General features: G+C 39.9%; 1 protein-coding gene across 1 annotated transcript; it reads right to left on the reverse strand.

Annotated features, from left to right (window-relative positions):
• Positions 1 to 2519: 2519 nt before the first annotated feature.
• il17rel (interleukin 17 receptor E-like) lies at positions 2520 to 25850 on the reverse strand. The gene is made up of 18 exons (XM_075472454.1): positions 25591 to 25850; positions 24122 to 24149; positions 22871 to 23020; positions 18740 to 18846; positions 17644 to 17758; positions 17387 to 17431; positions 14251 to 14390; positions 11964 to 12035; positions 11832 to 11886; positions 11573 to 11736; positions 10893 to 10937; positions 7082 to 7136; positions 6667 to 6812; positions 5475 to 5540; positions 4936 to 4993; positions 3871 to 3966; positions 3100 to 3156; positions 2520 to 2998 (listed from the first exon to the last, which is right to left on the reverse strand). The coding sequence occupies exons 1-18, from the start codon at positions 25696 to 25698 to the stop codon at positions 2877 to 2879; spliced, it is 1629 nt and encodes a 542-aa protein (XP_075328569.1). The 5' UTR covers positions 25699 to 25850; the 3' UTR covers positions 2520 to 2876.
• Positions 25851 to 26600: the final 750 nt, after the last annotated feature.

Raw genomic sequence — 26600 nt, forward strand, 5'->3', positions numbered from 1 at the left:
AATGTCTCTAACAGTGTATTTTATTTTTTATTTTGTTCTGTTGTCTTTTTGTTTTAATGTCTCGTTTTTGTTTGTTCCTTTGTAAAGCGTCTTTGAGCATTCGGAAAAGCGCGATATAAAACTTATATATTATTATTATTATTATTATTACTTTGTCTTGATGACAGCAGAAGTTGCTCCGAAGCCGAATATCACTTCGGTGTTGATGGTTCGTTGTACAGCAATGGTAAAAGCTGGCTTTTAAACTGTGGGCTGTTGCAGATAACAGACTCAACATTCAGGCCAACGAGAGGTTTCACGCTTTGCCTCATTCAGCATCAGGCTCAGGGAAAGTGGCGGCGTTTGTGCATCTTCTACGTTAGTTTTCATGCTCATCTTTCGTTTTTAATGAACAAATATTTCTCTTTTTTTTTTCTAACTCGAACAAATAAACTGATACTATGTTTTAAATACAGAAGCTATCATTAAATTGATCCTAAATAGCTTTGTTAAAGTCCAGAAAATGATGTAAAAACAATGTTTTTTTCCTCTTCTCCAGATATCTGTTATCAAATTCCCTACCTGCCATTGGTGATGCACATCCGGCAGTCATGTAACCGCGGTGTGCAGCTTTATTAAAGCTTTTGTTGAAAAGAGCTGCAGGCAGAAGCTGTAACAAAAGATTAATATCTGAGGCTGTAAATCGAAGGCAATTACACTTAATGGAGGACTTTTTTTTCTGGGTCACGATCACAAGAAGCAATGAAGTTTTTCTTCATTTAGCAGAATAAATTGCAGATGCTGCACGAATGAACTTGATTACTTGTCAGGTTTTACAGCTTCGAGCCTTTCCAAATCAGAATTTGTCATGACGCAAGTGCAGGTGTTTGCATGTCCAAATACAAAAAGCAGCAAAGATATGCAGGAGTTGAAGGAAGTGAGGGTTAAAAGGAAACCCAGCAAGCATCAGTCATATTCAGTCTGTGTGTGCAAACAAAGCAGTGTGGGAACTAAGTGCTGGGGAACTAGTATGTTTAACTATCAAAGGAGATCTGTTGCCTAAAAGGCGACAGGGCGTGCCCAAAATAACACGTTCTAAAGCAAGCATTGTGCAACCTTTTGTTAATGATCTAATGAATGCAGACAGTTACAGTTTCAATAAATAATATGCGTAAACTTTTGTATTTTCAAGCACAAAACGATAAATAACTGAAGAGATGATCCACACAAAACTGACAACTTAGCAAAGAAGGAATAAATGATGGAATTTCTGAAAATTGGGAAATGCATTACTGTGCAAAAGCCTTAAGCCACCTCTCATTTTGGTCTGTTTCCCTTCCAAGCAGCCGGATTTTCTTGCACCAGTCCTCTCATGTGATCATTTGTGATTTTTATGTTTCTTCTTTAAGCCACTTAACTCTGAGCTATGAGCCATTCAGGCAGGAAAAAGGCTCCTAACTCAAGGGATGAACCAGTGTTGTGTCCACACAGAACAGACACTTAGCAAAGAAGCCATTTTAAACTGGATCTTTAGGCACTTTGTTCCCAGCAGCCTGTCACAGAGACATATCATCTGTTCCCATTTCTTTAGCTGCATCTGTGAAAAACAGCTTCATAGTTTCAACTTTTTTTGTACATTTACGTTAAAACTGCTTTCAGTTACCAAAAGAGTCAAATTAATATATGAAATTCAGTTTAAAAAAAATCATAATCCCAAAATAATGAACGTTATCACGTCTAAAAGTAGGAAAGTAGGAAAAAAACAGACAATAATAAGAATTATATGTTATTCAACATCAAGAAAAAGTAAGTAAGATTTATTTTAAAGCGTAAAAAAGAAATATAAGATATAATCTAATGACTAATTATGGAAGAATTAATATAAATGAAATGATTAAACTGTTTTATGCCACCAGAAATGAATAATCTAGAAGCTCTTTGTGGGTTTTAGACTGGAATTAAGATTTGTTCCCATTTCTTTAGCTGCATGTGTGAAAAACAGCAAAGATAACACAGTGTGACAGACAGAAAACAGGATTTCTGCAGCAACAAGGTGATTCCCAAAGAGCTGTTAGCTGAAAACTTGGCATATCTCAGCATGGTGTGCAGTGTGTCCTTAAAACATTTGAGGAAACTGGACAAGTGGAGGACAAAAGAAGAAGTGTCAGGCCTAAAGAACTATCTACAGCAGATGAACAGGATCTGAAAGTGATGTCCTTAAGAAAGAGGAAAAATCCAACAAAGACCTGACACAGGAGCTGAGAGATGCATCTGGACCTTCAGCTGATCCATCTGCTGTTGGCCCAAGCCTCATCAGAAATGGGCTCCATGGAAGGGTGGCTGTCAAGAAGCCGTTCTTAAGGAAGGGAAACAGGGAAACTCTGTTACCTAATAAACTGCATTTTTTTTTAATCTTTGCGTGTGTTTCAGTAAGTTTCCTGTAAATATATAAACAGAACTTTATGTAAATGTGGAGAATTACTGTGGACACTTTTTAACCATTCACAAACCATTTAAAACATAAGCATTTTATCTGTTGTTTTTCTTTTTTATTGAAAATATACATTTAAATAAGGACGGCAAGTGTTTAGCTGCAAAATGAATAAATACTTTAGCTAATGAAAAAAGTACATTTAGTTCATTTTCACCCAAACACACACAAAAATATCTCTCTCTCTCTATATATATATATATATATATATATACATATTTATGTATCTATAAAAACAGCCATAGACTCTAACAAGCATTCAAACCTGTATATCTCCAGTGAGAAATATCTGAGAGAGCAAAATAAAAATGAATTGAGCAGAGAACTTATTGGATTTTGTAACATCTTTTTACTACATAATTGCAAGTGATGGCTTTGACCAGAGCCAGAGACCAGACCTGTGTGGTCATTTAGAGATCAAGTTGGCCTTCTCGCTGCTTCCACACTGCGGGGAGTCGGGCAGGAGGACCCCCCCGCTGAGAACAGCTTGAGTTAGTAATGCAGAGGACACACAGTTCAGAGCAGGATCTGCAGCAGCACAGGGAAAAAGAGGCCAGTTTCAGGTGCAAATATGCTTTTTTTTCGGGGGGGTAAAATGCACATATCGCAGCTTAAACAATCCGTCATACCCGTTTGTTTTGCAGAAGCACAGGCTGCATTTCTCTTTTGCTTCCTCCTCTGATGCACTGAAATAGAACAGGGAGGGACAGGGATGAGGAAGCAGATATCTAATTCGACAGGCTTTAAATCAAACAAGATGTGACCTTAATACTTGGAAGTTTAAGCGAATCTCAAGCCATGCATTCCCAGAAAAGCACAAATAACTGCTTTTAGCATCCGTGTGCTAATGCATGCTAAGCCTTTGTACATTTATCAACAAGTCAGTGAGTTTTACTGGAAAAAATCTAAATCTTACCAAGTATATTTCTCTCATTGAGTATCTCATTACACTTAATATAAGACACAACTGCCTAACAAGTACCATTTCAGCCAGATATAGGGACTTGTTTTAATACAATACATCTGGAATATCTTGTTAAGTGAAAAAGTCTTGAAAACAAATAGTTTTGAGTCACATATCACATGAAACAAGCTTTTTTTACATTTGAAGAGGTTTTTAAGCTAATTTCAAGATCACTTTTAACTCAAAAGTCCCAAATATCACATTTTATTTCAAGAAATCTTGACAAGCTGATTTTCACTAGTTCCATTGGCAGATTTACTTTGCTTATTTCAAGCAAAAACGTCTTTTATTTGTTGTTTTTTTTACTTATTTTTGGAGGGGCATTTTTTTCCAGTGTAGCAGGGTGGGTGCAAGAGCTCGGCCTAACACAGTGCAACATGCAAGCACAGATCATTAAACTGAAGTCCTACATTGAAAAGCATCATTTTTTACCTACCACTCAAGAGTATGTGGAGGACCAGCGTAACAATTATGATGCCAGAGAGACAAGCAGCCGGTAGAACAACCCATGTCAAGTCCAAAGTGCCCTGAGCTGTGAAAAGATTGGAACAGGTTGGTCTTTAGATTCTACGAGCACATCATTAATGTCCTTTCGTGTGTTTAGAAAATTATTAAACTTGTATTCGGTGTTTAAGCTCGAAAGAAAACTCCACAGCTTGTTCTGTTAAAGTTCAAACAGTTTAAAAACATTTCTGCTTTTTTTCTTCATGCAAATCAGCTTTTATTTTGCGTATGGAAGTGCGTACTTCATATGTCAGAACTCGCAGCGAACGTGAGCTCTATCTATGGCTGTGTTCAAAACCGCATACTTCTCCCACTACTCATACTAACTTTAACTTTTTTTAAGTTCCCGGATGCATACTAGATTGGCCGAAATGTTGGGTATGCATCATGAGGTTACTACTCACACTCAAACTACCCAAGATGCAACGTAACGTGACGTCGCCGATCGTCATTTCCTGTCAAAACGGCAGTTTCAAGCTAGCTACAACGAGGGTAGGTTCACTTCCTGTTTTCAAAACAAAAGCACCGATTGTATGGTAATGGCTTTCCCTATGATAAAAGGCAACGGGTATTTTATTTTTGTGAAAATAACCAGAAGTGCGTTGCTCACTGCAGCTAGCTTTAGCAGCGACGAATCCGTGGGAACAAAATTGTAAATAGCCGGTATTTTGGCAGGTTTTCAACACGTTGGGGATCTAAACGACTACTTTCTCTCCTGAAAATGTTTCAAATGTTGCTAAAGTTTACAGAGTTTAGAGCTTAAGGGAAATCAGCTTCAGGCCGGCTGATTTCGGCTCGGGCAGGAGCGAGATGCATTGTGGGTAAACGCTCTGCATACCATCTGATCGATCAGTATGGAAGTATGTAGTATGCGGTTTCGAACACAGCCATGTTTATTTTGACATCACCTCAGATGTGAAGCATTTTAAGAGAAGAAGAAAAGTTAAGCAGGAATGCGTCAGATGGGGGAAGAATGACGGGACAGAATCCGACTTACCGCACAGCTCAGAACAGTGGACGACGGTGGCAGCATACTCCACATCGAGCCTCTTCACCTGCGTAAAACACATCGAGAGAGTCAGAATCCAAAGAGCTTTGCAAGAACACAAAGGTTCCATCAAAGGCTCCAAAATAAGTTAAAATAAGTAAAAAAAACAACAAATACAAGACTTTTATGCTTGAAATAAGCTAAATAAATCTGCCAATGGAACTAATGAAAATCGGCTTGTCAAGATTTCTTGAAATAAAATGTGATATTTAGGACTTTTGAGATAAAAGTGATCTTGAAATTAGCTTAAAAACCTCTTCAAATGAAAAAAAAAAGCTTGTTTCATATGATATGTGACTCAAAACAATTTGTTTTCAAGACTTTTTCACTTAACAAGATATTCCAGATGTATTGTATTAAAATAAGTCCCTATATCTGGCTGAAATGGTACTTGTTAGGCAGTTGTGTCTTATATTAAGTGTAATGAGATACTCAATGAGACAAATATACTTGGTAAGATTTAGATTTTTTCCAGTGTGTGCACATACCTGCAGACAGGAGTTGCACGGCACTCCTCCGACCGTACGCTTCAGGTCAACGGCTTTGTGTTTTTCCTGAGAAAGAAAGAAAAACACTCATCTATTATAACAGATATGATCCTGCAGACCAGCTGTGCTAATGTTCTGGAAATAATAAGATAGGAAACACTACATTAAACTTTAATAGGCATGACTGAGCAGCCTGCAGCTGTGCGGTACTGGGCAGGAACTGAGAAACATATCATAACAAGGTTTCAGTTGTGAAATTACTTTTATGTGTTGCTGACAACGATCAGGGACAACACAAGTTATAACACTGAAGAAGGCACATTGCTTCCCGGGAGCAAAAAGGAAATATATGACAGCAATCACTGGATGTAAAGAGCTGCCAACAAGCACAAGCATGTTCCTTCACAGAACACACACGAAGGGCAACATTTCCATGTGGTTTTCCTCTTCGAAAGGGCACCAGTGGGTATCCTCTGGCACACGCAACGTTGATAGTGATTTACCAGCTGCTTAAAGGGACAGTTCGCCTCTTTTGACATGAAGCTGTATGACATCCCATATCAGCAACATCATTTATGAACATCTTCTTACCCCCTGCTGCGTCCTGTGAGCAGAGTTCCAGCCTCGTTTTGGTGTTGATGAAGGTAGTCCGGCTAGTTGGCTGGGGTTTAAAAAATAAAGTGTTTTGCTTCTCAGAACAATATGCGTTCAACAGAGTAATACATTTGCATCACAAAATCATTCTCCAGGAAAAAGTCAGACCTCACAATCGCTCGGCCCTATTTTCTCTCCCTTCGTATCACTGCCTGCTGTGTAGACCAAAGTGCAGACCGAGCAGCAAACACCGTAACAGGCGCGGCTGTCGGCAGCAGGCAGTGATACGAAGGGAGAGAAAATAGGGCCAAGCGATTGTGAGGTCTGACTTTTTCCTGGAGAACGATTTTGTGATGCAAATGTATCACTCTGTTGAACGCATATTGTTTTGAGAAGCAAAACGCTTTATTTTTGAAACCCCAGCCAAATAGCCGGACTACCTTCATCAACACCAAAATGAGGCTGGAACTCTGCTCACAGGACGCAGCAGGGGGTAAGAAGATGTTCATAAATGATGTTGCTGATATGGGATGTTACACAGCTTCATGTCAAAAGAGGCGAACTATCCCTTTAAGTTTGGCAGGTGCGTGATACCTACCACATGCACCGGGTGTGCTTCTGTAACCTGGCACACCGATGACCCTGCAGACGTCGTGCACAGCCCCACAGAAAACGTGGCCTTGATCTGGGAAAACATCTGCAGTTCCTCGTGCCCCTGTCGCCTCGTCCCGACGACGTCCCAGGCTGGAAAAATATCAAACGGCAATGAGCACATGCACAGCACGCCGATACAGATATCATGTTAGCATCTTTCAGTTCCTCCTCCTGCTCCTTAGAGGGAAACTAAATCAAACATTCCACACAAAGAAAGATGAGACTTTGTCCCAAACATAATGGAGGGCGCCGTAAGTGGCTCTAAAATCACTATGAGGTCAATGATTTGCTACAGACTGACATTTTATTTCCAGGAAATACTTTGATTATTATGATGATGTAATGAGAAATATTGACACCTTTGATCCCATCAGCAAAGGGGCACCGGGTCCAGGACCGAGATCCTGCAGTGAACTGACAAAAACAATATAATTAATATCTTTAAATCCTTTTCTTGCAGCAGCTATTGAAAGCACAGTCATGAAGAATCGTCGTCAAAACTCTTATTTAATTCACGCTGACGTCAACAGATTCACTGTTGTGTAGGAGTACTTCTGCTTTGTGTTTGTTTCCAGTTAGTTCTCGGAGCAAAGATTCGAAGGAAAGAGGATTTGAGCACCGTTTCCTGTTGCGTATGAAAAGCAGCGAGCCTTTGGTGTGCATGTGGCATGTTATTCAGATGTAATTCAAAGATATTAACTTATGAGTCACCCTCTGAGCACAGACTTGCGTTGTAAAGCTCCAACAAGGCTAGAGGGCTAAATATACCCGACACACTGGTCTTAAACCTGAAAATTGTGACATCAGTGAGGCACCACAGCTGGATTATTTATCCTAAACAGTCGGTTCTGTTCCTGAGAAAACGGCTCTTTCTACGCCACAAGCGTCGTACTCGCAGGGGCCGTACAGAAAGTCAACGTAACCACACAGTTTCAACTTATCTGTTTTACTTTTATCAGGTTTTTTTTTTTTGTGACATACAATAACTTTACCCTTCAGGGGTTTTGATGCCAAATAGAGACAGACCAGCTCAAAGGAGTGGAACCCTTTTTCTGCCCTACAGAGAGGTCCACAGCGCTGTGTAACTTGAACCTTGGACCATTTAATAAATTCTGAGCTAGACTGAGCTAGTGTTCGAAATCGTATACTACTCCTACTAACTTTTTGAGTTAGTAAGCGAGAAGTTCCCGGATGCATACTAGATTCTCTGAAATGTTGGGTATGCATCATGAGGTTACTACTCATACTCAAACTACCCAAGATGCAACGTAACGTGACGTCGCCGATCGTCATTTCCTGTCAAAACGGCAGTTTCAAGCTAGCTACAACGAGGCTAGGTTCACTTCCTGTTTTCAAAACAAAAGCACCAATTGTATGGTAATGGCTTTCCCTATGATAAAAGGCAACGGGTATTTTATTTTGTGAAAATAACAGGAAGTGCGTTGCTCACTGCGGCTAGCTTTAGTAGCGCCGAATTAGTGGGAACAAAATTGTAAACAGCCGGTATTTTGTCAGGTTTTCAACACGTTGGGGATCTAAACGACTACTTTCTCTCCTGAAAATGTTTCAGATGTTGCTAAAGTTTACAGAGTTTAGAGCTTAAGGGAAATCAGCTTCAGGCCGGCTGATTTCGGCTCGGGCAGGAGCGAAATGCATTGTGGGTAAACGCTCTGCATACTGTCTGATCGATGAGTATGTAGTATGTAGTATGCGGTTTCGAACACAGCCTTTGAGTTTGTATTTCCTCTCTCAGGCAAACGAACACGACCTAATTGGTGAACACGACGTGATCTGAGTGAAGAACGAGAGACCATTGGCGACCTGACCAGACGGCGAAGTGAGCCGCGGCCGACCTCTGGGACTGCCGACCCGATTGTCACTCACGCGGAGGTGTATATATATATATATATAGTAGCCCTCCGGAAAGCAACAGGCACACATAAATTGGCATTAAAATAGCGTTAAAAAGCAACAAGTGGTCACTGCGTTTAAAGTCGCTTAGCCAAAGAGGACTGGGGTGGTCCTCTTTGGCTCTTTGCTGCATGTTGTTCTCCCTCTCTCTGCTTCCTGTCTCTCTGAACTGTCCTATCCATTAAAGGCATAAAAGCCCAAAAAACGCTCCAGTGTACCGCATCTGTCTCCATGAGTGTGTGACCCTGTGTGTGTTCAACAGGCGCCAGCCTGGATGGGTTAAATGCGGAAGAGAAATTTCCTGTATCTCCCTGTATGTGACAGTAAATCTGATCTTAATCTCTCTTAATCGTAGGCCCCATAAAAGCATCAAAGTGGTGTAGATTAAAGTGTTTGCACCACCAACTGAGGAAGGAGGAAGTAAGCAAAGGTTTTGTTGAACAGTAAGAGCGCCATTTCCAGTAGCGCCCATCACGACCACAACACCTGCTTTCCCGCCAAAGGAGCGTAATTGCTCTGTGAAAGTTGAACCTTGAACCATTTAATAAATTCTGAGCTAGACTTGGAGTTTGTCTTTCCTCTCTCAGACAAACGAACAAGACAACTGGTACTTTACTCCAAATGTCTCATCTCTGAATCTCACCATGACTAGCAAACAAGATCCTAAAATACTCATTCCTTTTGCAAAGTAATTAATCCTGTGTTGTTCTTCAGAGAAGCATGACCTCACACTTATTCTCGTCGCTGACACTGGCTTTGTTTAAAGAAATGAGCACGGACTCTAAGATAAACCCAAATAGAGCCATGTGACATTTGAACACATTTTTGATTACAACATGCAAATGCTAAACCGGGTTAGCTGCTTTTCCCTGACTGTGTTCGAAACCGCATACTACATACTACATACTACATACTTGCAAACTGCATACTCATCGATCAGACAGTATGCAGAGCGTTTACCCACAATGCATTTCGCTCCTGCCCGAGCCGAAATCCGCCAGCCTGAAGCTGATTTCTCTTAAGCTCTAAACTCTGTAAACTTTAGCAACATTTGAAACATTTTCAGGTGAGAAAGAAGTCGTTTAGATCCCCAACATGTTGAAAACCTGACAAAATACCGACTGTTTACAATTTTGTTCCCACGAATTCGGCGCTACTAAAGCTAGCCGCAGTGAGCAATGCACTTCCGGTTGTTTTCACAAAATAAAATACCCGTTGCCTTTTATCATAGGGAAAGACATTACGATACAATTGGTGCTTTTTTTTTAAAACAGGAAGTGAACCTACCCTCGTTGTAGCTAGCTTGAAACTGCCGTTTTGACAGGAAATGACGATCGGCGACGTCACGTTACGACATCTTGGGTAGTTTGAGTATGAATAGTAACCTCATGATGCATACCCAACATTTCGGAGAATCTAGTATGCATCCGGGAACTTAAAAAAAGTTAAAGTTAGTAGGAGTAGTGGGAGTAGTAGGAGAAGTAGGCGGTTTCGAACACAGCCCGTTTCCAGTGTGCCAAGTTAAGCTAGCTAGCTAGCCTCTGGCCGGCAGCAGCTTCATGTACAGACCCAGAGTAAAGTATCAGTTCCCATTTAACTCTCAGTAAGACACCATAGAAGCACATTGATTACTTTTAAAATGTCAAACTTCTCCATGGAACAGAGCTAAGTCATATGAGCTGATGTTCTTTTATGCTAGCCTGGTGAAAATAGCATAAGACACAGTGGCGCAAAAAGTGGAAGGGGGATGCTCCAAAAAAAGAGGCAGCCGAGATAAACAAGTGTGTCCATAGAAGAAATAGAAATAGAAAAATACTTTATTTATCCCCCAATGGAGGAAATTCAAATTCGTCAAGTAGCTCAACATTTATAACATTTTAACATAATCAAAAGCAAGTATATTTCTGGCCTAAGAATGAATCCTTGGACAACAAGCAACACTTTGCAGCCCTTTTTCAAAGTTTACATGAAGCTTGTGACACAGTGAATCCCACAATGTTAAAAGTTATTTAGTATTTTTAGTGTAGGACTGTCTGAGGGCTCAATGCTGGGACCACTGCCGTTCATCACATATATTCATTATACACTCTTTTGGGTAAACCTGTTCAGTTGCTCGTTCAGACAAACAGCTGATCGCATGGCCGCAACTCAATGCATTTAGGCATTAAGACATATATTCCAACCATTTCATCATTTATTCCAACCCTGTTGTTTCACAGTTAAACCCCAAAAGAAATGAAACTGGGAAGTTATCTTTACCTTCATGCACAGTTGAGGGTGTGGATCCACTTTAGCAAATGTTATCTGAAAACATTGATGAACAAAGAACCAATAATTAGAGTTCACCTCCAGAAATCAGTGCTTCAACTTTACAATTTGCTTTACTTTGGATTCTTTTTCATCTTTTTCTTCCACTTTTTTTTAGGCCATCTTTTTTTCTGAGTCATCTGCTACTTCTATGCTAACAGAGATTTTCCTACTCAAAATACTGACCATGTGCTTCAAGCCAGCGAGCTTCTCTTGTCAAAATACAACCTAAGTTTCGTCTCAGGATTCCCAGCCAGCCGGGTAGCACTTTGCTCTCTTACGTAAGTCTGGCTGACGTTATTTACAAACAAAAAGATTTAAAAGTTAAGGCTGAAGGTACCAATAAACCCAGAATTTAACCCATTTAGCTGGTAAACAGCGCACAAAATTACACAGTTTACTTTAACGTGTAAACTGTTTTGCCAACGTCCTTTTTGCAAGATGACTCACAAAAAAACCAAAAAAAAAAACAAAACTATTTTCACTAATCACTAGTGACATCATAAACCACATTACAACAGCCTGACTGTAGCCTTTGTCCTGGTTCATACGATCCTAATCCTTTTCAGCGGCTGAGGCAGTCACGTCACACGTAGCGACAGCATAATATGTGGGTTTTAACACTCTTTCACCTTGTTTCTGCTCACATTCCGCGAGGAACGAGGCAGATCGAGACAAACGCCGTCTTCTCTTCTCTGACACAAAGCGACCACGGCTGTGACCGAACAGGCCGGCTCCCATAATAAAGCCTCCTCCAGTGGGTCAAAGGTAATCCCAGACCACAGTTCCTCAAGACCTACGGGGGAGATAAGATCACAGTCTTCTGGGTAAACATCAACAGGTGTCCCTTTGTAAGTGGAACCCACCCTGTAACTCATTAGGATCACTCACGGTCTATGAATGGGCAGACCTGGACTCTGGGGGCATCCATCACAGCTGACCACCCCTGCAAGGAATTTATCTATAAGTTTTATCTCTCTCTTGTGCAACTGATGACTAATAGACGGATCATGGGAGCCTTACCTCGATACAAAGGCAGGGCAAAGGCCGCGAGTATGGAAGGATGGCACTCTTTATGGGTTGCTCCTTCTTTATCTGGAACACGAGCAAAGCTTTTAAAGATTCATGGGCTGAAAAGCAGGCTGAAATGTACTTTTTCTTGAGTTTTCAATCTAAACCTCCATATTTGGTGCGTTTCCTATGTGACAAAGAGGATGCCCCTCCAAAAATAAGTTCAAAAAACAACAAATAAAAGACGTTTTTGCTTGAAATAAGCAACAAAAATCTGCCAATGGAGCTAGTGAAAATCGGCTTGTCGAGATTTCTTGAAATAAGATGTGATATTTAGGACTTTTGAGATAAAAATGATCTTGAAATTAGCTTAAAAACTATATATGTGACTCAAAACAATTTGTTTTCAAGACTTTTTCATTTAACAAGATATTCCAGATGTATTGTCTTCAAACAAGTCCCTATATCTGGCTGAAATGGTGCTTGTTAGGCAGTTGTGTCTTATATTAAGTGTAATGAGATATTATGACTAGAAATGAGACAAATATACCTGGTAAGACTTTGATTTTTTCCAGTGAAATGTACTTTTTCTTGAGTTTTCGAACTAAACCTCCATATTTGGTGCGTTTCCTTTGTGACAAAGAGGATGCTGTGAGTTCCTGATTAACAGGTATGCGTTGAATGATGACATCACAGGTACTGCCATCACCTTTGCTTTATTGCTATTTCACAGAGTGAGTCACGTTTTTGCTTCTTCTTTTTTTAACATGTGGATGGGGTTGATGGAGTTTGGGTTTGGCCAAACTTGTAACTCCCGGATATTCCCTGCCTATACAAACACTTCTCTTAAAATAGCCTTGAAGAATTTAAGCATGACAGAGTGACTCAGCGTATTATACACTCAGTCTTTTATATCATTCTCACTCTAAGCAAAGGTGATGGCAGTTCCTGCCATGTGATCATTAGCCGCTTTCGGACTGTAGGAACCTTTGGCAGTTCTAATAACCTTTTAATCCGCGGGGCCGTTTTCTCCCGTGTTCGCACATACAGGAACTCGGGGCTTTCTCCCTTAGTTCCTATAACTATTTAGCTCCTTCTCCGAGGTCGGGTCTTTTCATAGTTCTATAGAACTAATCTAACGGAGGTGTGTGGTGGTCGGTAGCTACGCCCCATGTCATGCTATCACGGTTGAAATGTTTCCCGGCGGGTGTTTAATAAGTTAAACTTACACTGGTCTCATTTATCTGCAGCGCTCTGCTCTCCTTTCTTCCTTCATGAAATGAAAAAGTATCTCCTGACTCTCTGTGAGCTTTTCCAGCCTCGATATTTGACGCCTGATGTGATTGTCCATGATTAATATCACCATCATGCAGACCATAAACACAGTGGCCTCCCCGCTCTCCATATTAGCTTCTTCGTGGTGTTTTTTCCACTCTCCTTACTTTTATCGTTTTGTTTTGTGTTTGAATGTAGCGCTAAACGGCTAACAGCTAACACGTCACTGAAGCAGACGGCTGCGCGCGGCGCATCAGTCCCTATCAGGTCCCGACTCATGTGCGAATGCAAACTGAAACAGTTCCGCTGGGGAAGGACAGTTATCAGAACGAAATTCGAGGAGGGTAGTTCTGATAACTACTTTCTTAGAACGGTCTGTCCGAAAGCGGCTATTCAACGCATACCTGGTAACCACACTGGAAAAAGTCTTACCAAGTATATTTGTCTCATTTCTAGTCAAAATATCTCATTAATTAATATAAGACACAACTGCCTAACAAGTACAATTTGGAATATCTTGTTAAATGAAAAATTCTTGAAAACAAATTGTTTTGAGTCAGATTTCATATGAAACAAGCTTTTTTTTTGACATTTGAAGAGGTTTTTAAGCTAATTTCAAGATCACTTTTATCTCAAAAGTCCTAAATATCACATCTTATTTCAAGAAGTCTTGACAAGCCGATTTTCACTAGTTCCATTGGCAGATTTATTTGCTTATTTCAAGCAAAAACATCTTGTATTTGTTGTTTTTTTACTTATTTTTGGAGGGGCATTTTTTACAGTGTATATATAGATGTCCTTAACTGTTAATTAAGTAGCCCCCCCCACAATTGTGTATTGTTCTGGAATTGTTGTGAAAAAAACAACAACAAAAAAACACTAGAGGAGGTAGACTGTATGCTTTTTTTTTTTAACTTATGCACATTATTTTGACTGATTATTATTATTTTGATTTCTATTCCAATGTGCCTTACCTCCCAATAAAAATATTAAAACAAACAAAATAAAAAAAGATGACTCTCACCAGCGTGTTGGCTCCCGTGCCGGCGCAGATGAAACCTTTGTGGCACAGACGGAGGTGGTAGTCGTAGCCTCGGAGCATGTCGGACACCCTGACCGCCAGCTCCTTCTTCTCTGGGTTTACATCGTATGAAAGCCTGCCAGCTGCGGAAGAGACGAATGAAAAGTGAAAATCTGCAGTGGAGCAAGAACTGCCACAAAACCAGTTCTCAGACACATCTGTGGATGTTTTTAAAAGTGCAAAAAAGTTTGATGGAATCCACAAAATCTTTAATTTAGCTTAAAAAAATGTGAAATTGAGGAGATTTTTGACCCGTTGCGCTAACATACATTTAACATACAGATCGCATGAATGATTCCCGTAGAGGTCTCGTCATATATTGGAATTTTGTGACTGTCCTCCACCCAAAAATAAAGCCATGAAGGCTAAATCACCTTAAAATAAGATTCAAATCTGAAACCTCTGGTGGTCGCGGGAGCAAGAAGTGTCCAGTGTAAGCATTTATGAGAGGGTTTATTCATTAATTCATTATCTATTTCACGTAGTTTTGATTTTTAATCCTAAGAAAGGGATTTTGTGTCGTAGAGAGTGGTTTCGTTGAGGTGTTACCAAGGCAACCAACAAAATGGCACCCTTTAAGGTGACTGTGGTGTAAAAAGAAGCCACATTATGGGGAAATAAGGACAGAAATCCCACAAATGAATTATAGATGTCACAAAAATCTTGTTATATAATCATGAATTCCTTTGGTCACGATAAGTGTAACAAGCTGAATTCATCACCTCTGGGAAAAACTTTTTCAAGTGAAAGTAGTTCCCGGTGTCCTCTCTTCCACCATTCTGTGTTATGGAGATTCCCAAGGCGTCTGGTTTTGTTTGTCTTCTTTTCTAAGGCTTTCGTTATCAGTTGCCAATCTTTACTCTGTCTGCTTTCTCCATTTGAGGTCTGAGCGCTCGGCTGGATTTGATGCACACCAGAGGGGATTCAGAAGAAGTGACGATTGAAATGTGAGTGGGTAAACTAAGGTGTTTGCATAAAGAACAGAAGCCAACATAATTTTCTACACCCATTTCAGGTATGTAGCTGCACTCTGTGCGTGATAATTGCTTTTTTTTTTTAATCACAGTTTCTGGTGTCAGCCCACGGCTCACTGGAAAAAATGCCCCTCCAAAAATAAGTAAAAAAACAACAAATAAAAGATGTTTTTGCTTGAAATAAGCAAAAAAATCTGCCAATGGAACTAGTGAAAATCGGCTTGTCAAGATTTCTTGAAATAAAATGTGATATTTAGGACTTTTGAGATTAAAGTGATCTTGAAATGAGCTTAAAAACCTCTTCAAATGAAAAAAAAAGCTTGTTTCATGTGAAATATGACTCAAAACAATTTGTTGGAAATGGGAGGTTTTTTTTTTGGCTGTGTAGTTTAAAAATTAAGCTTTTTTCTCCAAACTGGAAAAAATCAAAGTCTTACCAAGTATATTTGCCTCATTTCTAGTCAAAATATCTCATTACACTTAACCCCTTAACGCCTGAATTTATTTAGCTGTATATAAAAAAAATGTTTTGTGTGTGTTTTAGCCTTTAAGTAGATGGTAAATAATGCTGAGATTATTAATTTCACTTTTGCACAAAAAATAAATAGAATTTTTTGTATGTTGCAAATTTGCGACAACAGGCATCCTGGTCAATTTGGAGTCAACGGTTACTCCAGCTACGGATTGTAGCATATATGCGACAATAGGCGTTAAAGTGATGGTCCGGAGTAGATTCACCCTGGGGTCATTTGAACCGTGACATCCAGCCAAGTAGCCCACCCGAAGTTTTTCCGATCTTGGCTGAACATCAGCTGAGTTACTGAGTTATCCCGAATAGCTTCGTACAAGCGCTAACGGACCCTGGCAGTATCTCCAAAATTACCACACTAAAATCACATGCCATGACACCAAACTTTTACAGTAGTACAGATATGGTCTGTACTCACCAAACGATGCATTTGGAAGTTTGAAAATAGTCCAGGAGTTTATTATTATCAACACAAGCCTGATAGCTTTTCTGCTGCTAAAGCTGCGTCGACGTCACTTCCTTGATCTGGGAGCTTCAAAGTAAGATGAGGGTTGATCTACTACTGTAGACAACAAAGCAAGGCTGCTCAGTTTCTCCATTGATAAAATAAATTCACAACTCTACAACATAAAAATTCATAAAAAAACATGTAGAATATAGCATATACTTTGTTGTCTACAGTAGTAGATCAACCCTCATCTTACTTTGAAGCTCCCAGATCAAGGAAGTGACGTCGACGCAGCTTTAGCTGTAGAGAAGCTATCAGGCTTGTGTTGATAATAATAAACTCCTGGACTATGTACAAACTTCCAAATGCATCGTTTTGTGAGTACAGACCATATTTGTACTACTGTAGAAGTTTGGTGTCATGTGGTAATTTTGGAGATACTGCCAGGATCCATTAACCCTTGTACGAAGCTATTCGGGATAACTCAGTAACTCAGCTGATGTTCAGCCAATATCGAAAAAACTTCGGGTGGGCTACTTGGCTGGATATCACGGTTCAAATGACCCTAGGGTGAATCTACTCCGAACTATCACTTTAAAGGGTTAATATAAGACACAACTGCCTAACAAGTTATTTCAGCCAGATATAGAGACTTGTTGGAAGACAATACAGCTTGAATATCTTGATAAATTAAAAAGTCTTGAAAACAAATTGTTTTGAGTCACATATCATATGAAACAAGCTTTTTTTTTCATTTGAAGAGGTTTTTAAGCTAATTTCAAGATTACTTTTAACTCAAAAGTCCTAAATATCACATCTTATTTCAAGAAATCTTGACAAACTGATTTTCACTAGTTCCATTGGCAGATTTTTTTGCTTATTTCAAGCAAAAACGTCTTTTATTTGTTTTTTTTTTTTGGTTTTTTTCGGAGAAGCATTTTTTCCAGCGCAGCTTTGGGAATACATCGCCCGCTGCAGCTTTGACACTCATTGGTCATATTTCCATCGCTCGACAGGAAACAGCTACCTACCAAAAACGATGTCAATGTGCAGACAAACATTTAAAATCTCCAGTTTAATGTGAGACTGTGCTGAGACTCAAAGAATAAAAGCAAAACGTGGACTCACTGATGCATTCTGGGACGTTCCTTCTCAAATCTCCATGACTGCATCCTGTGTGGAAAGGAATAAAGGTGTAAACAGTCAATGATTCACACTCATACCGCCTGAAGATATCAGATTAATGTTTCCTGTTTCCATCTGCTCCATTAAGGAAATGCTGGGTTACAAAACACCACAAAACTGACTCGAGTTACATTTCAATTACATCCTTGTTCCTGTGTGTTTTCGCTCCAGTAACTATGCAAACTCATGCATTTTCTAACCTGGAGTGTGATAAGTTTTGGCCCAGGTTATGCCACAGTAGCTCGGGACTGTTTTCACCGTTACTTGCACTTGCTGATTCGGGGCCACCTCGGTGCAATCATTCATCACAGTCACCTTAAAAAGAAGGAAACGTTTAGATTAAAGACATTTTCCTGGTGCAGCAGCGTGACAGAAGGGAGAGAAAATAGGGCCAAGCGATTGTGTGGTCTGACTTTTTCCTGGAGAACGACTTTGTGATGCAAATGTATTACTCTGTTGAACGCATATTGTTTTCAGAAGCAAAACGCTTTATTTTCGGGACCCTAGCAAACTAGCTGGACTACCTTCATCAACACCAAAACGAGGCTGGAACTCTGCTCACAGGACGCAGCAGGGGGTACACTGGAAAAAATCTAAATCTTACCAAGTATATTTGTCTCACTGAGTATCTCATTACACTTAATATAAGACACAATTGCCTAACAAGTACCATTTCAGCCAGATATAGGGACTTATTTTAATACAATACATCTGGAATATCTTGTTAAATGAAAAAGTCTTGAAAACAAATTGTTTTGAGTCATATTTCACATGAAACAAGCTTTTTTTTTCATTTGAAGAGGTTTTTAAGCTAATTTCAAGATTACTTTTAACTCAAAAGTCTTAAATATCACATCTTATTTCAAGAAAATCTTTGGTGGATTAGACGATTTTTAACATTTCTTTTTTTTTTAACTTATTTTTCTCACAAATTGTGTGCAAACGTGTGCCATCCACAGATGGTTTGAGGATTCATTGTCCCATCTACATGCATGTTTAAAGTTAAAATATGTGGATTATTCGAATAGCTCAGTGTTGTATGCAAGATGTTTGTTTATAAATGGCAGTGGCACGGCCACCTTGCACACGTTTAAAATAAAAACATGAATATATTAACCCGTGTATTATTTGAATAGCTTAGTATTGAATGTATAATAACAGAGTAGCTATGTTTATACACGGCACTAGGCCCCGTTAAATATAAAACACAATAGTATGCCATATAAATAGTAGGGGGGTCCCTGGCCTGAAAAACGTTGAAGACCCCTGGTTTAAAGGGTATTCTGTTGACCGTACCGGCAGTCCGGACATCTTTTTCCTCGATGCCTTGGAGAAGAGTAAGCTGCGGCAGCTGGTCATCATCCCTGCGCTGATGGTGCAGATGGACACGCCGTGGATGGGCTCTGAAAGAAGGGGACAGGATGGCTCTGTAAAACAGTCACAGTTCACCAGTCAAAGAGAGCTGGCCCTCGTTTAGGCGTCGAGTGGAGCAGGAAGAGTTTATCGGAGTGGACTCCAGACTCTGCCAGGGTTAAAGGGATTTCCCCTCTCCAGCTACCGACGCTCTCTTGGTTGTCACAGCGTTTAAAATATGGAAATAAGGACGCCTGCCAGCATGCGCTTCGCTTTGTGTGGTTTATCGTCAGAATCAGGAACATGAAATGTCAATTGACATAACCAAAAAAAATGCAAAAGCAGAAGTCTCGGTCAAGGAAAATGTTTTAACACCGAGACTTCCCCAACCAGCTTATTTCAAGCAAAAACGTCTTTTATTTGTTGTTTTTTTACTTATTTTTGGAGGGGCATTTTTTCCAGTGTGCTTGATATTGCAGCATTAAATATTACTGAAATCATTTGAGTGCAAATACTTACAAAAAGGTTTTTTTTTAAGTAAATCTTATGAGTTGTTTTTTTTCAGCGTGTCTACAACTTTTAAACTTCCTCCTGAAGCTGAATCAGCATTGCCGCCCCCTTCTTTTCTCTCCACTGTGGTTATATTAACTTTCAAGTTACGACCAGCACAACGAAAACATGAACTAATTCACCAAAAAGGTCTTTGGGAGACTTTTGTTCAGCACCATTAACTGCCATCAAACCATTTCAGTCACACCCCACCTTCACCCTCGGTCCAACCAGAACCACTTTCAAAGCATCCGATATTTATTCAACAACACATATTCCCAACACAGATGTATTGAACTGATAAAGCCATCACAGAGGAAGTCCACAGACAAGACAAGAACAATCTTGTTGTAGTGCAATAGACATTTTGAAATCTGCCTGTTTTCTCTCAGCAACAATAAACTATTTACAGCATTTTCATGGAGCCACCACAAGGAAAAAATAAATAAAATGCAGTATCATCTGTATAATTTTAACTTGTTTTAAAACAGAAAACAACGTGTCACATCACAACTCAATAAGACTGGCAAGGGTTAAACATTTTAGTGCAAGATAAACATTTGGAAATCTGTCAATTTCTGTCAATTAGACAAGACAAAACAAATTTAATCTTAAATAATGGGGAAGTGCATGTTTAAATTTGAAATGCTTGATTTAATTTGGCAAACTTCTTACACTGGCATTTTTCTAGACTTTGAATGTCCAAACTGGTGTACAATATCTTCAAAATCAAGGGTTCATGTTCATGTTCGATGGCCAAGAGAGAAACTGCAGAGAGCCGTGTCTGTGACATTGTGGTCCTCAGCTCATTTTTAACTCGTTTCAAAACAGAAAACGACCTCTCACCCTCACAGTTAGACGCAGGCAAGGTTAAAAACAGTCTTAGTGCAACATAAACATTTGGAAATGTTGTCTTAAGTCCATGTCTCTCAAGAGCTTGCAGCAGCTGTACAGGTGAAGTCTCATTCTGCACAAAGTGCTTGAACTGAATAAGTTCATCTGACAAGGAACCATCTAGATCTGTGGATAAGCTAGCGCCAGCAGTGCAGAAATATCCTGGCTAGCTGAGCTGTCCTCGTTGACGGAAGCTACCTTAGAACAGTTGGTAACATTTACTGGAGTGAAGAAGTTACCTATTTTTGGAATATAATTTAAATTTTCTGTGTTTCTGATGTCCTTCTCCTTTTTTAATTTCCGTTTCGCGCTCCCACTTAGCTTCTCCATGTTTGCTAATTGTGAACAAGCGCTTGACATCATGAAACCGCTCAGTGCACGTTGATTGGCGTCACCTTTGACCCGCCTCATACGGGCTGACCAATCACAGCTCATGGTGACAGTCACAGGCAGCCAGGGGCAGAGATTCTGGGCGCCGCATGGACTACAGATGCAGCGCAACAGCTCCCGCGGACAGTTTAATAAGCGAGAGATAACCAGATATTTTGCTTGTGCCCTCACTGCCCGGGCCCCTTAGAAGTCGAGGGCCCCTGGGCAATTGCCCAATTGCCCATATGGTTAATCCGGCCTTGCCCCCTAGGGTTAATTATTGGACCTAAAGGTACATATATGTACCTTTTTTGAGGGTCCAAAAGGTACATATCTGTACTCAAGTGGTAAAAGGTACATATATGTACCTTTTTTTTACATGCTGGGGTACAATAGACAGTCTGTGTTAGGCTACTTCAGTATAAGGGTACAAAACTATACCCTCTGAGGGTACTGCCCCAGGGACAAGCCATCGTACCCCTAAAGGTACATTCTGTACTTTATTTTCTGAGTGTGCAGCATCATGGATATACATTTCATCAACCGCTGCATAAAAGACACAATATGTTCGAGCTCTTTTCACAGAACTGATGTCAGACACCCACACAATAATTGTGTGGACACAAAAATTGTCCACACTGGACAATTTGGAGTCCAGTGTTTTGCAAGTCTTGAGCCAAACATAATTTCTTTGTAATTCAAGGTCTTGAGCAATTGGACAGCAAATGCCATCACTATGAAATACAGTTAATGTGTCCATCTGGCAGCTTGGTTGCTCCATCTCATTGAAAACAGCTTCCATGGAAAGGTGGCTGTCGAGAGGTCGTTCTTAAGGAAGGGAAACGGGGAGAAAAGCTGTGCCAAATGACACAAGAAGCCTCAAGTGACCTCTCGTTTTGGTCTGTTTTCCTTCCAAGCAGCCGGATTTTTCACTTCCAGTGAAGGTGAAAAACAGGACTTTATATCAAGGAAACGGGAATAAAATTCCCTCAGATGTGGAGTCAGACGAGCAACAAAAAATTATTTGATTTTTTTTTTTTAGATTAATTTACTGCAAATAGTGGCCTAAAATGACCAGAAACAGACATTTAATTATAATTTCTTGTATAACAATTAATTTCCAACTACATGTGTATGATTGTGACAGCCATATTAAGTATTTTATGTGGTTTTTGAAGCATTTTGGTCACGAGACACCTTTTATTTCTTTATATTTTGCATCCAAGCAGCTTAAGTGATCTTCAGCAATAGTTTCAAAACTTCCTGAAGGTCTTTCAGCATTTTCCTTTGGACATTTTCAGCTTTTTTCCTTATCTTTTGGCCAGTTTTTCTTCGTTAAGCCACTTAACTCTGAGCTATGATCCATTCAGGCAGGAAAAAGGCTCCTAACTCAAGGGATGAACCAGTGTTGTGTCCACACAGAACAGACAACTTAGCAAAGAAGCCGTTTTAAACTGGATCTTTAGGCTCTTTGTTCCCAGCAGCCTGTCACACATTCTCCTCCAGTGAAAGTGAAAAACAGGACTTTATATCAGGAAACAGGAATAAAATTCCCTCAGATTTGGAGTCAGACGAGCAACAAAAAAATATTTGATTTTATTTATTTTTTTACATTAATTTACTCAAATAGTGGCCTAAAATAAAATTTAGGCCTAAAACACATATTTAATTATAATTTATTGTATAATAATTAATTTCCAACTACATTTGTATGATTTTGACAGCCATATTAAGTATTTTATGTGGTTTTTGAAGCATTTTGGTCATGAGACGCCTCTTATTTCACTTTCTGAAGTTTTCTTTGGACATTTTCTGCTTTTTTCCTCATCTTCAGTCCAGTTTTTTCTTAGCTAAGCCACTTAACTCTGACCTATGAATCATTTAAGCAGAGCAGAGCTCAGACCAGATGCTGAATGTTTCAGTAAATAAGTACTCTTATTTCCTCTTTTCCTGCAAACGTACGGCTCAAGGCATTTCCAGAAAACTACGCAATAAGACCATTCAAAGGTCGAGTCTGCGAATCCTTTCGGGCTTCGGTCGTCCACATCCTCCCTGTGACTGAGTTGGTTTCTGCCCACACGCCACAGTCAGACTTTGATGTGTGGGAGGCTTATTTGGTTAGCTGTGGACTGTAAATCACGACTGTTTTTTCCCTTAAGTTATCCCTGAGATTTATTAGATTTTTTGTTATTTCGGGCACCCAGTGAATCTAAATGACACGTATGAGCCATAATCTTTGTGTTATATACCGTGTTTACATACCGGTGAGTAGTAGAGCGGTCTGGATTCGAAGGTGTAGCGTGCACTTCTGCTGCCCCTCGCACCTCATGACCGTGGACACGCTGACGTTTTGGAACACAGAAACGTTGCTGAGACCTTCTGCAGGTTCCTGGCATGCAGGAGGAAACCAATCTGCACAAGACAGGGCGAGGAAAACACGCTTCAGAGGGAACAAATCACCAACGTTTTGTCATGTCTTCAGTGTTTTCTTTTACCGTGATGACCCCGTGTTTTTACGGTGATGACTAGGGATGGGAATTGATAAGATTTTTAAGATTCCAATTCCATTTTCGATTCTGCTTAACGATTCGGTTCTTTGTCGGTTCCCTTATCGATTCTCATTTGGAGAAAAAGGACAACAAACCGGTCGACCTCACAAACCCAACAGCAGTGAGGTCCACATTGGTCTATCATGGCCTGGGTAATTTAACTCTTCCTGCTCTGGTGAAAGGAGAAGCTGGAGGTAGAGGTGAACTGGGGGTAGTACCACCAGCCTCTGGCTCTGAGCCAGTCAGGCTCTGTCTCTCATGATTTCATCTAAATGTAATGCCTGAGAAGGCATTCATTTAACCTTAACCGTTACTAACAGCAGCTTTTACAATCAGGCAAATGGTGCTAACATGATAGGCAGTGTTAGTTAGTTAGTTAGTTACCTGCAGTGTTAGCCGAGGACATGCTAACATTGCTAACGTTGCTGGGTTCAGATTCACCAACGTTAATCATTCATTCATAGTTATTGCATGTTGGTAGTATTTCCTCCCTTTGGTGAAATATTCACTTTGCAAGTTGCCCTGTTGTCGTCTTTTTTAGGGATGTGTAACCAAACTTTCGAGCGTTTGTATCGCTTGGGCGCCATGTTTACTGTTGGCTGCTGGAACCGGTTCTCAACAAGAACCGGTTCTCGATTCCCATCCCTAGTGATGATCCTGTGTTTTTACGGTGATGATGCTGTGTTTTTAAAGCTGTGGCAGCTTTAGCATAAACGTTTGCTCCTCTCAGATGTTATGACAGGCAGAGCCTGCTTCAGGATCTTCTCCAATGGTTTATGTGTCTAATTTTAGATCAGTGTCACATGACGGCCTGTATGTACAGTAGTGTGACTGAACTTCCTTGGCTGTATAACAATTAAATAAAATGTGTTGGCAGCCATACAACATCAGGTTAGTTATTGTGGAGAAACTCGCTCTGCATGTCTGCAGATGTGGTGCAGCAGCCAAGTGTGTTCATACTCACAATCTGGCTTGGTCCTGCAGCTCAGTCCCTGTATGGAAAAGAAGAAAACATTTTTTATATATATATTGAGTGGACATCTCATCTCATTAAAGAGATTAAAAGCAGCTGCACTGCAGGACAGGGGATTTCCAGACTGTAGGAGTTGTCTACATCCTCGTTACTCCTCCAATTTCTTTGCCCGTGGCTATAGATTTATTTATAGTGGGGTATAGTGATATATTACAACACATCTACATTGTTTTGACATTTAAATGTTTTTAATAGACACTTTAGCCAAAAAAAACCAAAAAGAAAAACATGAAGCTCATTGCAGACTGCCTGTTTGTCCATATTGGCTCATCTCATGAACTCTGCATGAGATAACATCCTTGTGCAAATATTCACCAGGAAATGTGACATAAAGTCTCAGATGCATCATCGGATGATGTAGTTGTTACTATGTCTGATTCAAATTGTCATTCTGTGCAACTCCTGCAGTGTTTTAATCAGCTTGGCTTAAACCGATGATGATTCAAGTTACTCTCAGCTTCTTCTAATTTTCTGAAACTCCCATTGGACTTAACAGCGCTGCAGCCCTCAACAATACATCAGAGAAAACACATGTCAACACAACTAATGATGAACTAATGATCGAGAATTATCTGGAAGACTTCTTGGGGGGGATTTTTAGCGACAACAAAACGCTGATGTTTGATTTTTGAGCTCAAGTTACATTCAGAAACAGCCCGCTGCACACACTGGAAAAAATGCCCCTCCAAAAATAAGTAAGAAAAACAACAAATACGAGACGTTTTTGCTTGAAATAAACAAAAAAATCTGCCAATGGAACTAGTGAAAATCAGCTTGTCAAGATTTCTTGAAATAAGATGTGATATTTAGGACTTTTGAGATAAAAGTGATGTTGAAATTAACTTAAAAACCTCTTCAAATGTCAAAAAAAGCTTGTCTCATATGACATGGGACTCAAAACAATTTGTTTTCAAGACTTTTTCATAACAAGATATTCAAGATGTATTGTGTTAAAACAAGTCCCTATATCTGGCTGAAATGGTGCTTGTTAGACAGTTGTGTCTTATATTAAGTGGAATGAGATACTCAATGAGACAAATATACTTGGTAAGATTTAGATTTTTTCCAGTGCACCAACCCTCTCAGCCAGGCTCATCAAAACATGTCTAGAATAATAATGTGTGCTAAAAGTTAGTGAGTCAGAAACAGAATCAGAAACAGTAAGAGGAAACAACAGGAAGATAAATAGAGGTGCATAACCGTAGTCCTGGAGGTAAACGGGTCGTGTTACAGAAAGCAAAAACCAAACATTAATAGAGGCAGAATTATTAGCGGTAAGAGCAGAAAGTTTTACAGCAGCATCAGTGAGAGGAGGAGCTGATAATAGGACAGTTTAGAAGGAGAGTGAGAGTCTGAGCGCAGCTTTTATACGGTTTTAGTGTCCGAGGACGAAGTCTCACCTGAGAACAGCTTGTGTGACAACCATCAATCCTCTCCAGTCCTGAGCTGTCTGCTGCAGCTGCATTCAGCCAGCAGTGAGACGTCCACAAGGCGAGCCACAGGATCATTTTCCCCTGCCAACACCAGGCACAGACTGCTGCTTCTGCTCGGGCTTGGACTTCCCTCTTTCCCAGGCCAGGTGACGTGTGACTCACTGCCTGACAGCGAGTGGGATGGTGGTGATGATGCTGTTCAGCGTGAACTGTGAGCACGGAGTGAATGACCGGCTGCAGGGGAGGCTGATACTAGTCAGGAAGGCGGGGCTAAAGTTTAGAAACACTTCCAATAATAACTTTTAAGTGTTGTGAATCAATCCTGCAAGTCATCCTGAACATCTTTTTACCCCCCCGCCCCCTGTGGATTATGAGGATTAAACTTTTGGCACAATTCAGGAACTTCTTTTGGACAAAGAAAAAAATATATGTGTCCATAAGGAAAGTCCTTTTCCTTTAAAATTCAACTCAACTCTATTTAAAAAGCCCTTTAAAACAGCCGTGGCTGAAACAAAGTGCTGTACATGAATAACAACATGAAATATAAGGCATAAAACATAAGAACAATGTAAAACAAATAATAAACAAGAACAATTTCCCTCTGGCTGAGTGCAATATTTTAGTAAAAGAAATATAAATAAATAAATGAAAGTAAGTCCAAGTCTCTAATATTAAAACAATAAAAACAATAACAGAAACAGAGTCTCATGCTGGGTTAAAAGCCAGGGAATAAAAATGGGTTTTAAGACGGGTATAAAATGGAATAATCCTGATCAATCAGTCTGGTTACAGCCAAGCAGCTGAAACAATATTCAGATCTGTTCTACTCACTTCTGCAACTGTTTCTGAAGCCGCAGATAGAAACTGAGCATCTTTTAGTATTCACAAAGCCCTCTGCTGTTTGCATGTTGCATGTAACCCCCCCAGCGTTTGCAGGAAGGCAGCTTCCTCTTTGCTCAAAATGGAACAGTTACAGA

Source organism: Odontesthes bonariensis, chromosome 8 (genome assembly GCF_027942865.1).
Source record: "Odontesthes bonariensis isolate fOdoBon6 chromosome 8, fOdoBon6.hap1, whole genome shotgun sequence".
Taxonomy (NCBI): domain Eukaryota; kingdom Metazoa; phylum Chordata; class Actinopteri; order Atheriniformes; family Atherinopsidae; genus Odontesthes; species Odontesthes bonariensis.